This window comes from Cyprinus carpio, unplaced genomic scaffold (assembly GCF_018340385.1).
Source record: "Cyprinus carpio isolate SPL01 unplaced genomic scaffold, ASM1834038v1 S000006628, whole genome shotgun sequence".
Taxonomy (NCBI): domain Eukaryota; kingdom Metazoa; phylum Chordata; class Actinopteri; order Cypriniformes; family Cyprinidae; genus Cyprinus; species Cyprinus carpio.
Genome location: NW_024879260.1, coordinates 385,617 through 400,337, shown reverse-complemented (window position 1 = coordinate 400,337; position 14,721 = coordinate 385,617). Strand labels below are relative to the sequence as shown.

Here is a 14,721-nt window from a genome sequence, read left to right as displayed (position 1 = left end):
ACTACATTTAATTATGTTTAGTAGAGAGGAAATCTATCATGATTTTTGTGCCAGATTCCAATAATTGACATTGTATATAGTTCAAATTGGCATCAGTAATTATCTTACATATTAAATATGCATATTTCAAAAAAAAAATGTTGGCTGAGCTCTATCTTATATTTATGCCCCCGGATTCACAGACAAGGCTTAAGCTTGTCCCAGACTAAAATGCATGTTTAAGCTGTCGCTGTTGAAAATATCTTGCTCTGACATATCTTAAAATATGTCAGTGCCATCGTTCTGTGTCAAGATGCACATCTGTAATGTTTTCTTCTAAGGCATTTTTGTAAAAGTTGCTTAAATATCTTAATTTAACTAAGGCCTAGGCCTGGCTTAAGCTAAGACCCGTTTGTGAAACCGGGCCATGGTAAACCAGCTAAATGTTAAACCTTGCATAGGCGAGTAATACTTAACATATACAATTATACTGTTATAAAAATCAAAACAATACGCAAATACAAGTGTAGTTATTACTAGACACGATAAAACAACAGGGGGATGGGGAAGAAACTGACCTTATGTTATGCATATTCATGCATGCTTTTGCAAGCTTGCTGTCTTGTTTATATGTAAATGAAATCCTTTATGTTTTACAAGCGGACCATATGGTTGCAAATAAGATTAAACAGACTTTGCCTACCCCACCCCACCCCACCGGACAACCAGGTTCTGTGGGTTTTGCTTGTATTTATTTGTGTTGGTCATTGGTGTGGTTATTTTATGTGACTAGCCACCTGCACACACAGAGGGAGACAAAGGACAGGACATCAGAAAAACACAAAAGTCTCAGAGTTTGACTGAAACAAAGTGTGACAAGGTGAATCCCACATTCCAATTTGTGCCGCAGGCAAATTCTGGGTACATGAGGACATTTCTTGGCACTTGAACTCTTTAGCTATAATAGGCCAGTCTGAAGAAAATACTGTGAAAGACTAGCTTAGCTTTAGCTTTGGTGATGTTGTCTTCAAAATGGCAATTTAAATCTGTTTCTATAGATTGTATGAGAAAGGCTGTGGAACAGCAGTGAATATATACGGATTTATTTTGCATTCAGATATAAGGATTTCTCTAATTACAACCTTGAAAGTGTCCTTTTGCCTCTATCCACAGCTCCACTCTGACAGCTGCTGCACCTTGCCTTTTCATGGTTGAACAGAGAGCAGTCTTCTCCTCGGGGCAAATTTTCAAGATCACACTGTCCTGGGTCATCAGGTTGTCAGGTTTATAAAGGCCTGAGGTCTGGTACACAACTTTTCCTTGCTTCTTGATTTGTTCTGAATGCAACACGAATCACAGACCTGCAAAAACCTTTCACAGACAACAGATCAATGAATTTACTCATGCTATCCAGTAGCAACAAGGTTTTTTATTATTATTATTATTTTATTATTATTATTTGCATTCAGCATTTGTTAATATAAATATAAACAGTTAATAATAATAATTGGTGCACCCCATGGAGTACCGATGTGGTCCCTCTAGGGGTTCTGGACCCCCTGTTAAAGCTCTTATTTGTAACGAGTCAGTCATCCTATATTTGGTACATGGAATCTTTTATAATAAGTGATGACAAGGGATCAGATGAGAGTTAAACATCTCCATCTTGTTGACAAAATAGTGTAGTACGCAATTTTAGGGTGAAAGTACTTGCCAGCCTTGGATCTGTACATGGTGTTGTGTTTCAGGATGGTAATTAAACAAGATATGTTCTATATAAAGGCATTCACTGTCCACTTTAGTCGAAGTTAGAAGACATGCCACTATACACTGCAAAACTGTAACAAAATATTAGTATTCATCTTATTTGAAGTTTTGTACAGGTAGAGGTAGAGGAGATTTTCTCCTTCCCTGATAAAATTCCCAAATTTTACCTTCAGATGTAACAAAATTTGTATTAAATAAACACATGCAAGGCAGGCACTTTCACATGCCTTTGAAAGAGGCTGAAGCTATAGTATTTTCCTTCTGTTTTTTACTGTAGACCAGACCACGATTCAGCTATCAGTAGCCATATCCATCACAGCTGATCATGTGACTGAAAAAAACAAACACTCTCTGATCCCTACTTGGCTCTGGAACATGAGAAAGATGGGAGACAAACAGCCACATACCTCCATCAGACAGAGGATTGCTCCGGCAGACATTTAAACTCTTTCACATGAATGATATTTGGCCTATAAGTGATTTACACAGCATCAGTATCATTCTCTTAATGACCGTATGAAAAGAAAGTAAATTTGAATGGGATGCATTTTTGTGCATTTGCTTGAAAAACAAATATTTAACTAAAAAAAAAAAAAAAAAAAAAAAACGTTGAGGCATGCAATACAAATTAAAGTATCCGCTTAAGGCATGTTACACAAAGTAAATATGTAAATTATGTACTTGCATGTGAATTTTTGGGTCCGTTTAATTTTCAATATTATTTTAACAGATATGACCCAGACATATTTAAATAATCTTCACCATTATAAATCATCCCTCAAAAATAAGTAAATAAAAAAAATTAAACCTTATTTGCAGTTGCATTTTTAATGTCAGCAATGTGTCAGACTTTCTAGTGTAGGCATGCATTTAGGAAGTCAGCAAATTATCCCTAAACATTGCATAGACTCAAATCTCTCTTGCATTGACTTCACAATACTGCCATCTGGGTGACGACTCTCCCTTGAGAATTACAAAACATCAACTGAACTCAACACAAGGGACAAAAATGCATTTTATTTATGCTGTTTTACAAATCAAAAACACTTTGGTAGAATGAAAATGATACAAAACTGAAAAATAAGGCATAGGTGGCACTATATTATATCAGCACTTTTATCAAATGGCAAAACGATTCAATATCCTTCATTTTACATGCATATTTAAAAGAAAAATGTCCACACTGACTGAAGCTTTGATATTCACATCACTATAACCTTTATCATGCAGACCAGACCAGGAACTGACCTTCAAAATTACAAGAGGACTACATGCAAAACACACAAAGGTCTGGTGATCTAAACAGCTCAAGTATTCAGTTTTAACCTTCTTAAAGCGACTAAAGATGTGTATTACCATTGTCTAGGAATTCATAAATGAAACACTGATTCAATGACACTTGTTTATGGTGCCAAAAAAAGGCCACATCCTGATCTTAGTACATCAGATGAGTCACATCCCACAAGGCAAGATCAGATCAGAGACGATGTAATTACCATGTACATGACCTCGAGACAAGACGCACACTTGTAACCTATCGCCAGCTGGGAGAAAATACTATGGAAAGTTAAAGTCTACCTGATTTATCTTAGTGCACCTTGAGAGATTTTTTTTTTGTTTTTTTGCATATTAATAGATATTAAAGAATCCATTCTTAAAATGCATTTGTATATATGCTTAGAGTTTTTGTTTCTGTCAAAGGTTTTCTTTCAGTTTACATAAAAATAGAAATAGTGTACAATGCTAGACTAAATGACAAATACTGTTGGCTAATATTATTAATAAATTTAAATGACTATTTTATAGTACATTGTTGGTTTATAAGAAAAATGTTAATGGCTAAGTAAAGGTAAGAGAAATGCCTTCTACATCTGCCTTCTGTCTTAGAACGGAGTCTAAGTACTGTTTAAACTAAGCAAACCACAGCAGAAAAATGCTTAGAAATGCTTCAGACATTTGAAGTTGGTACAGCTAGTACATAAGAGGTATACTGAAATGTGGTTACCTTTATCTGCAGGATCTACTACCAAACAGCAGTCAAAACTTGTTTAACATTAAAACAGAAATGCAAAAAAACATGTAAAGTCTACCTGAGAACACAGGCATACAGAACCTACTCTCCAAAAAGCTTTAGAATTATTAGAGTAAATATGCAGGAAGAAACAATAAACAAATACTACTAGTATAAATGATTACTTGAAGTATTTTTACTATCATTTATACTTCAAATCCTTGCAAAGTTCTATATACACAGAAAAAGTAAAATAAAAGGAATGTTAAAGTTTCCAGTGCAAATTTCTAATAGTTCCAGTGCAAAACATGTTGTACAGTACTTGACCTGCAAAAGCTTAATGGATTATGAGAGCAAATGTCAGTAAAAGCATACAATGAAATTTCTGTCACACAAACTGTCTCTAAATTAATCCCTGTCATAAGTTGTCTACTTTTATGATTTACAGGTTTAAAAATTATATATATCTTAGAAAATTAAGATAAAGAGTCTTAAAATGTATACATTTCATATGGCTTTTTCATAATATACAATGTAAGGCATTAAAATGTGTTCATCCCTATATTTTTCTAACTCTTGCTTTTTAGCATTAAAATGCCATTAAGCACAAGTCTAGCTTTAAACATGAAATTGCAAGTACTCACCCATATAGATCAAAAATACATACTACAAGACAGAACACCTGGAAGCCTTGCCTGTTAAGGAGTCAGATTACAATATTTGGCATTAAAGCAAAGCAGTCATCACTCTGCTTGCATTTGTTCCCTGATGTCTGAAGGCAGCGTCTCAAACAGCGCGTCTTCTACGACAAGTCCGCTGCGTTTTAAGGCGCGACAAGAGCCGAGTTCAGCTGGTAAGAACTCAAAGTGATTACCCTTTAACTCCAAGTGAGTCAGTACTCCAAGGAAAGAAATCTTTGGTGAGAGGACAGACAGCATGTTTCTGCCAAGCTTCAGAGTCTTCAGCTTCTTACAGAAGAAGAGCTCATCAGGAATATTTTCGATTTTGTTACAACTAACAGAGAAGTTCTGAAGGCTTTGGAGAACACCTATCTCCGGTGGGATAAAACGGATGTCGTTGTTGGAAAGATCAAGGTAGCGTAGTTTGTTGCACAGGAATAAGTGTGAAGGTAGGATCTCGATCTTGTTATGGCTGAAGTAGAGGCGCTCCAAGCTGCTGAGCTTTTTGATGTGTTCGGGTATAAAAGCGATGCCATTGTGCCAAAGCTTCAGACAGGTCAGCTTACGGAGGTGCTGGAAGCTGACAATCTCTTCAATGGTGCGTAGATTGTTCTCTTTCAGACGTCTGCAGATTACTCAGGCTGAAAATGGCGTGGGGTATGCGTTCTAGGTCACAGTGCACCAACTCAAGTTCTGTTAGGTTCACCATTTTTTTCAGGTTGTTTAGCATGACCAGTTTGGTGCCATCATTGCAAATACAGAGTCGCTGTAGATGGCTGGCCACATCCACAATGGACTGAGGGATCTTTGTGAAGTTGCTCTTGAGTGTCAGTGTCTTCAGCGCTTTAAGCTCTCGTAGAGAGTCCAGGGTTACGTTCTTTGATGCATCAGAATTCAAAGAGCCAATCAGATGGAGCTCTTCCAAGTTCCGCAACACATACATCCACTGCGGAAGTTCACGGGCATCGTCAAACTTCACTCGCAGCACCTTCAAATTCTCCTTGAGGAATGCGGTGGCTGCAATGTGGATCTTGAGCGAGCACTGGTAAAGCGAAAGCTCCTGGAGATCCTCAAGTTGGGCAATGGCTGCTGGTATGGTTACATTATTAATAATCTCAAGCTTCAAAGACTGCAGCTCTGTCACCTCAAAGATGGTATCTGGGAGACCAGACAGCATGAAGAGTTGAAGTTCTAGCCTGTTATTGCTGTTGGTCTGCAGCTTCTGCCGAAGCTTGTCGGCTGTCCACTCGTGGTTGAGGTTGAGCTGTTTCAGCTTGTTTTCGCTCACCTCTGAGAGAAACACTGCAAATCTCTTGGAATATAGGGGATCATACTGGTCGATCATGTGCAACATGAAAGCAAAGTCATTCTTTACATCTGGGATGTCGTCAATTCCGGTCTCTTGCCTGACATATTCAAAAGAGTATTCCTTGAGAGAGATATAGAACAGCCAGTAGGATGTATAAAGGCATGTAAGTCCATAAACTCCAACAAAACACAAATAACAGTAGGAGAGCTTAGAGAACAAGTGGGCCATAGTGTGATTGCAACAGAAGTACCGGTAACCCGTCATGTCCTGCATGTTCTCAGTACAGGTAACACTAAACCTAACCTTTGACACCAGAGCACTGTTGTACGCAATTATAAGGATAAACTTGAGCACTTTTACAACAGTCTGACGGACATACATCATATATAATATATCACCCTCCTCCACATGCAGGCGAAATTTTTTGACCTTCTCAAACAAGGCCTTGGCTTGCTCTCCTTCCTTCTTGTCAAGGACACTTGGTGCTGGCTTGTCAACAACGATCTTTTCAGGAATGGATCTTAAAGATTGAGTCTTCTCCAGGTTGCCCTCGCCAATTGGAGTATCAAGGTTTGACCTACTGGCACTGTTCTTCTTGCTGTCTTTCTCCTCAGGATTCTCCCCAGATACTTCTGACAGTGCCCTCGTAGTCCATGGAGAGTCAAAGCACTTGCCCAGGATGGATATGAAGTGCTCAATTTTAGAGCTGGAGCCAGGAAACTTGAACCAGAAATTGCTGCACACCATGAAAATGACAGTATGAATCAGAACCAGGTAAGGGAAGTACTTAGCATACCAATGCAGCGCCTTTTCATAGCACATTTGGTTTATGTAATTATACTGCTGAATATCCAAGTTTGTCTTCAGTCCTTTCAACTCATGGACAGGCACTGTCGATTCCTGATTTGTGGAAGGAGGTGGGCACATCAGCTCTGTCTGGTTTGGCGAGAATGTCCTTTGAGGAAGGCATATGATTTTGTCTTGCATCACCTAAAGGACAGAAGAGTCAATATCAACACAATTAAAACAAGACATACTTCAAGAAATTTGCATTAAAGTAGTTGGGCAACCCTCTACTTCAAGAAATTTGCATAAATGTAGTTGGGCAACCCTCTACATTGCGAGTAAATCACTCGCATATGCGACTAAATCTTCACTGTGGGCGACTAAATGATGTCTAATATTAGCCAATGGCTAATAAATTCTTACATTTCACTCACCAATGTGTGAGTTGGAGGTTGAGTATAAGTTCAGCACAGGCATATTTTCATTCACCAAACACTCTGACTGAGCGCTTCAGAGTTTCACTCTCCATCAAGCGATCTGTGATATTTTTCAGTTCATCTCAAAGGATGTGCAATGCACCTGTCTTTGTGGATTCGGTGTACCGTAAACTCTAGTGTGAAGGCGCACAACACGCCATCGCTTTCTCTCACTCGCGCAATGTGAGAGATGCTGAGGGGGGGAGAGAGAGAGAGAGAGCAAGCGCGAGAGATTTGACGCACTACATGTAAGCGATATTCTTTGTTGTATTTTCCTGTCAAATAACAGCGTTCCTTTGAAATTCTTCAGCTTTTTAAGAACTGGCGGGTTTTCCTGTAGTGGGCGGAACACATGCGCAAACGACAATCTCATTTGCTGGTGCTCACCTATTATCATTCCTGTTTTGATTTCAGCAAATCAGTTCGAGTGAACCCACACAACCTGATTAATCTTCATGAATCCAGCAGCTTGTTAATCCTTGGTGCATTTTAGATTGTTCTTATTAGTAGAATTTGTATAATAGTAATAATAGTAATAATAATATCTTATCAGTATTATTGTTAGTTTTTTTCATTTTTTTTAACAAGAACACTGAATGACCAAAAAAAGCACCACCACCAGTCCTAAATTCAGTTAAAATAACTAATTTGAATTCATACATTGGTTATCAAATTTAAATTCTAATTACTAAACTTCTATTATTAAATAATACTTGATTTTCATATTATAATGCTTGACTGCCTGATGTTAAGAGTGTACTTTCAGATATTTAAAAAGCTGTGCCATTTTACAAATATTTCATATATACACATCTTATCATATATATACATCTATACACACACACACATACATATATACACACATACATACATATACATACACATGAAAGACAGCAGATGAGGCCATTTTATGTACTGAATTACAATTCCACACCACCTATAGATTGCTGGGAACAGTGTAACAGTATCCAACAAGGAGCATCTCTTTTAAGATAACTATTTCGGTACTCTGACATCAGTGCTGTGACTCAGACAGGAAATGAGAAACCATTATACTGGCCATTTGAATTCAAAAGAGAGAAGAATTACCTTTGGGTTAGCAAGAAAAGGTGTTCAATGGCTACTCAATTTTGACTTAAATATTTTTTTTAAATACACAACAGGCAGAAAAAAAAACGTTCACTAGAACTAAAAAGCAGTAAACAAATGCATTTTGTATTCGATTCAAGATGTGTGCCCTCCCCCCTTTTCCTGCAAAACAGTTTTAGTTTGTATGGTAATTACCATGTGGTTTCTGTCTGGGAAGGTAATGAGAAACAACAAAAAAAAAATCAGCTAAAAAGAGAGAGAAAAGATTGTGAGAGCTCTACACAGCACTATAGTGTGGTACAAACACAACAAGCTGACTGCTGAGTAAAGCCTGCTAATAAAGCATCAGCAGCTCTGAACACGGCATCTCTGCAGTAAAATGGATGTAAGGCGCAGCAGCCCCAAGGGGCTAATAAAATGTGCATTATGCACTACATGGCCACTAGAAGTACCCCTAGTCATGGTCATTTAGCAAAGAGGAGGCTATTTATTCCCCCCTCAGAACCACAGGATTTTTTACCATGACGTTGGTAAAAGCATTAATTAGGTCAATTAATAATGCCTTCACTGGGATCATCACAAACATCCAATTGCAATTCACAAATTGCAATGCTTCATGCAACTGTGCCATTCTTTAATGCACACCTCCAGGGACAGTGGGGGGTAATTCCACCCTAACAATGGGTTCCTGTTAATGTTTGTTGAGACTAAAAATAATTAGGATCATCTAGGAATTAAAACTGAAGGCCAAGCATGCTGCTTTAAGCTCCACCCACTAGTTTATGAGGCTGAGAAGCTTGACCACAGGAGTCAATTTGTGTTTATAGAGGGGCCACCATGAGGGGAAGGAGTAATCTTTTCGTGTGGGGTGACTGGAATGTAGTTTTTAGTTGTTGTTTTTTCCGTTAGCAAACTCCCACTTCTAAATGCAGTATGCACTGCCCAACAGTGGGCTGTTCATGCACAGAGGAAATCCATCTATGGTGTTAAATCATTCATTATTCCATTGCTGTTGGCCATGGAAGACTGTATGTCTTAGTACTGCTTAAGATGTTAGCTTCTCAGCTCTAAAAAATAATGAAATGTTCTTTTGGTATGTGTTTAAGGAGAACAATTGTAATATTTACCTGCAGAGTGCATCCAAAAACACCTATCATGAGCATAACCACAGAGAGGTAGTCTGTGAACACATCCCACCATGGCTTCAGAACCCGGAACGCTGGCTGCTGTTCCGTGAACTGCCGGAATTCGGTCACTGGAATCATACTCCTGTAAAGGGACAATGAAGAATTAGAAATTGGAAGAAACACAATAAATGCTTACAAAAACAGCTCATATGCTAGCCTAGAGTTATTTCATAGTTCTTCATGAAAAATATTCAGTACTATAACTAAAACTATTGAAACTATTGGATTTACATATTTAATTATTTGAAAAAAAAAAAAAATTAAATGAGTTAATTCATAATAATAATTGTAAATAATCATCTGTAGATTACAACACAGCATTTCTTTTTTTTATTAATTTTTATTAAAAAAACATTTCTTTAAAAAGGTCAAGTGAAAGAGCAAGTATTACAATGAAGACAAAAGAAACATTTCACAATCATCACAATTTTGATTTCATTCTTGCATTCAAATGCAGTTATTTTTCCCAGAACTTTGCAGTGTATTTATGAAAAATAATGGAGCATGAAAAATACAAGTTTTATTCAAATTGCGAATCGCTTCAGTTCACCACTCTCGTAAAAAAAAAAAAAAAAAGCATACATAATCAAAGAAGCTTCCCAAACAATGTATCTCTGATCTACACAGTGTTTACACTTTGTTGGTTATATTGAAAGGATTCACAAGTGTGTAAAACTAGAATTGAACTTTACTGAATTCTGATACTGAGCAGATGCTTAACCACCTTTGTTTGGGCACTGTGTTCATGAGCTCAACTGTCATGCCTGTGATTGGCTACAATGCTTGATATAAAAAATAAAAATAAAAAAAAAAACACTGTAAACAAAACCTTTTGATGCTCTTCACAGGCCAAGCACACAACTAGTCTGCTGTACGCATGGGAGCATTTATTTAAAAGTGGTGTTGTTGTTTTTTTTTTATTTTTTTAGTAACTTGTTATATCTGTTTTTTTGACAATACTACGACTAAATATAAACTCATGGATGTTTAAAAGAAATAAGCTATATTGAATGACAGTCTTCCAGCATTATATGTACAAAATAAGTTTTTGTAGCTCAACTGGAAGAGCATGATGGAAAGGACATGGGTTTATTTCCCAGGGAATGCATGGCCTGATAAAATGTAGGCCTATATCCCACATTCTCTGGACTAAAAGCCTAATCCACGAACATAGATGTATTTATTGTTCTAATAATTTTTAATAGCCAAAGAATTATAACCTCAATAAAGGAACATTTGTTTACACAGGAACAAGACATTTGTATTTGGATATTTATATTTGCATTTCACTGTGGTGAAAAATCACACCTCTAACAATCCAACCATATATATCATCTGGTTATTATTATTATTATTATTATTACTACATGGCTGTCTGGAATAGTTGTTGATTCTTGATTAACCTGCTACATTCATCAATAAAATATTTCTGAATAATGACCATTGTCCAGGGGACCAGGGCAACATTGTCTACCTGGCTGCTCATTCATTAGCTAAATATTCTTTCCTTTTACGTTCTCTACAACTAAACAACTGAAATAAATTCAAAACCATGCATCTGTTTATTTGGCAATCATCAAGGTAATTAAATTAAAATAAAATTGTGCAAAACAAAAATCCTAGTGTAATTAAATGTGGAAAAATATGTAAAAATATAAGTAAAAATATCTTGAGTTGCAATTAGAAAATGACCTATGAATCCTATGAAACCTATGAAAGTCACTGGATAAGCATTTGGATCACCTTAAGTATTCAAGACAACACTGCCATGAAGACCAGAATATTATGCCCTTACATTCTAATGATTCCTAATGTAGGCAGTCTGTCAGGCTTCCTTTAATCTCTATTGAGCTGCACATCTTCCATCAAATTATACACAAAGCATATTCCACCAATCTTATTAATTATTGAGATTACCGCTGCATATGCTTCACTTTGCAGCAGTCAGCCACTCCAAAAAGAGGTTTATACTGTGTGTAAGTATATATATATATATATATATATCTATATATATATATATATATATAATATATATATATATATTTATATATATATATATATATATATATATATATCTATATATATATATATCTACACTATATATATATATATATATATATATATTATCTATCTATCATCTATCTATATCTATATCTATCTATCTATCTATCTATCTATCTATATATATATCTATATATATATATATATATATATATATATCTATATATAGATATATATATATATAGATATATATATATATATATAGATATATATATCTATCTAGATATATATATATATATATATATATATATATAGATATATCTATATATATATATATATATATATCTATATATAGATATATATATATATATATATATATATATATATCTAAATATATATATATAATATATATATATATATATAATATATATATATCTATATTATATTATACGATATATATATATATATATATACACACATATATATATAAACCTATAAAAGGCCTGCACAGATGGAGAGCATTGACACAACAAAGTAGTAAAACACAGAATGCTGTGAGGAAGGGGAGAGGTACTAAACCACTACTAACAAGTAGACTTACTAAGGTACCTTTCAAAAAATGCAGACAAGTATCCAGTTGTAGTCCTGCACCTAATGCAACACACCTGAAATCCATTTTAAGTCAAACAGCCTAAATTGCTCTCTCTGATCAAAACATCAGATAAACGAAAACATCCCCTATTTACTTTACATGCAAGGTCAACCCGAAGAAATAACACTTCACAGCCTGCAAATACATTAGTCTTCCAAAATAAAAGTTTTTGTTTAGATAATATGTGTGTATTGTGTTTATTTATTAAGTATTTAAATACACACACATACAGCATATATTTTAAAAATATTTACATGTATATTTATAGTCATATGATTTATATCATATATAAATATATTTAATATATAAACAACATATTTTTCTTAAATATATACATGCATGTGTGCGTGTGTATTTATATATACATAATAAATATACAAAGTAAACACATATATTATGCAAACAAAAACTTTTATTGTGGATGTGATTAATCGCGATTAATCGTTTGACAGCACTAGTCTAAATGTGAATACACTAAAATAAAATATAAATAACCAATCTTGTACATATAAGTGTACAAGACTAGTAACTTAATCATCACAATCTGGTCAGCAAATCAGCTGATCATAAATCCTCAAGTGGTGTACTTTCTGGAAATGTTAACTGTTCAAGGGTGCTTACAGCAGAGTAAACATAATCGGTCTTATTCAGGTTAAAATATACTCCAGTATCCACATACAGTTTGTACTTTTATAAATATTTCTGCAGAAAAGAGACAGCATCAAAGCTTGCATATTTAGATGCAATCTGTCTGTTATCTATGCATAGAATGAGAAGACACAACCATTATAAAAAAAAGGAACCCTGGGTAATAGACCTTCGCTGTATATGCAACATGCTTCAACAGGCAGCCTTCTTCAGGCAGTGCAAAATATTTGGACATTTGTGAACAGCTGCAGCAGTTCAAGTATCTGGAACTCCTGAGTCCTGGCTGAGTTTGTTACAAGACATATTCCTGACGCGAGTTTAAAACTTGTAAAATGCACATAAATTACACTTCCAGGAGTATAACCAAATTATCAAAAATGAATAAATGTTAAAAAACACAATTTCTTGACATTTATTATAGATAAATGCTGCACTATATCCAATGTTCAGACGCTACAAGACGTAAACTAATAAAATGTTGGCAGACTGAATGGAAAAATCCAACGAGTTCTGATAGACAAGAAATAAGCAGTGCAGAAATGCATGGGGGTCTATGCATTGCTGCAGATCTGCTATTTAAACTAATAGCTTTAGGCTAAGTGTCCGACTAAACTCAGCATGGTAGAGTTCTGTAGCTACCATCTCCTGGAGCAGTTCTTCCTGCCAGGAAATGGGGTGATTCTCAAATATAGTCGTGGAAAAAAACGTTGCACGTCTGAATCACATCCAGTCAGCAGGGTGAAGAGCAGCTCACTTTCAGAAGCCTAACATTCGCACGGACGAAATGTTTTGTAATGTTACGTGGAGGCAATTTCCTCTACTGCTAATTACGGAAATCGAAAAAACAACAACAACATTAATTTCCACTCACGGGACACAAAAAATAAAAATAAAAAAAGAAAACAATTCACGTTTAACGTTACTCGTTCGATTTTTATTTCATTTTAAACCCGCACATTTGGTAAGTTAAGTATTTTAAATAAAGGCCTGTCTATCTAATCACTACAGGGATGCATTAGTAAATAATGTAAAATAAATATAAGATAAAATCATTAAAAAAAACATTTAAAAACTTTACTGAGGCAAAATTTTAATTGATTTTCTATTAACTATATCAACACTGTCCCCTGGTCCTCAATTTTCTTTTGTCTGAAGCATGTGCTTTGGTAAACTGGCTCCACAATAACTGTACCACGTTTTTCTCACTGAGGGCGTTTGAAAAGTTAAACGCTGTCCCGAGCGCGTTTCAGTGTTTTAGCGACTATCCCATTCATTACGTCATGAAAATGAAATTACCCAACATAAACATCTGCGATGTTAACGTCTGGCTTCAAACACCGATAATGCGAATGAAACGGTCCCGGTTTTGGCTCACCTTTAGATGGATTGAAGGCGCGTTCTCCGTCTACGGCTGAAGATTCTAGCGGGGACTGTAGCATGTCCTTGTGGCTGCGGTTCTCAATCAGATCTGTCCTCCAGCTGCTATTGGCTGCGCTACCTTGGGCGGGTCTTCAGTGTGACAATAGCGTTTCCAGAATCGCCGTTCTCACTTTCCGTTTAGATTTTACGCGTTATTATGTCGTGTTACATCTGTCCATGACCCATAAGCACCTCATTGTTACAGCAACTCTCAAAGGCATATCCTCCACATCCCCACCATTTTAACTAAGCAAATAAAGCCATTTCCTCTGCGTCAAGCTAAAGTTAATTATGGTTTTTAACAGTTTTTAGAATCCTTGTTTAACCTTAAAAATATGAGAGAATGAACTGGGAATAAATGTATCAGCAAGCCAGTGGTTTATTGTAAACCACTGTAATTCACACAGGGTTGACTAGCCTATGGGCTATTATTAGGCTATTAAATAACCCATACAATTACATAGAGAGTAAACTACCAAACAATAATTCAAGAAATGTAACACAACATTTTAAAACATGAATAATGTAACGTGTGTATTTTAAGTACTTTGTGTTTTTAGTATTTAAAAAAATAGGAATGGAAACTAACGCCAGTGAGCCACAAAAGCTATTCATTACTGTCATCCTCCTCCACACCAGCCATAGCAGACATTAACTTGAGTTATGTCATCCAACTGTCTCCACAGCTTCTGTACTAGATCATATGTTTACAGCGTG

The 14,721-nt window shown here is 35.6% G+C and overlaps 1 protein-coding gene across 1 annotated transcript; it reads right to left on the bottom strand.

Annotated features, from left to right (window-relative positions):
• Positions 1–4,041: 4,041 nt before the first annotated feature.
• LOC109091764 (volume-regulated anion channel subunit LRRC8C-like) lies at positions 4,042–14,224 on the bottom strand. The gene is given in 4 exon segments (XM_019105549.2): positions 4,042–5,059; positions 5,061–6,736; positions 9,225–9,366; positions 13,961–14,224. Coding segments are annotated over 3 exon segments (2,373 nt in total). The 5' UTR covers positions 9,363–9,366; positions 13,961–14,224; the 3' UTR covers positions 4,042–4,500.
• Positions 14,225–14,721: the final 497 nt, after the last annotated feature.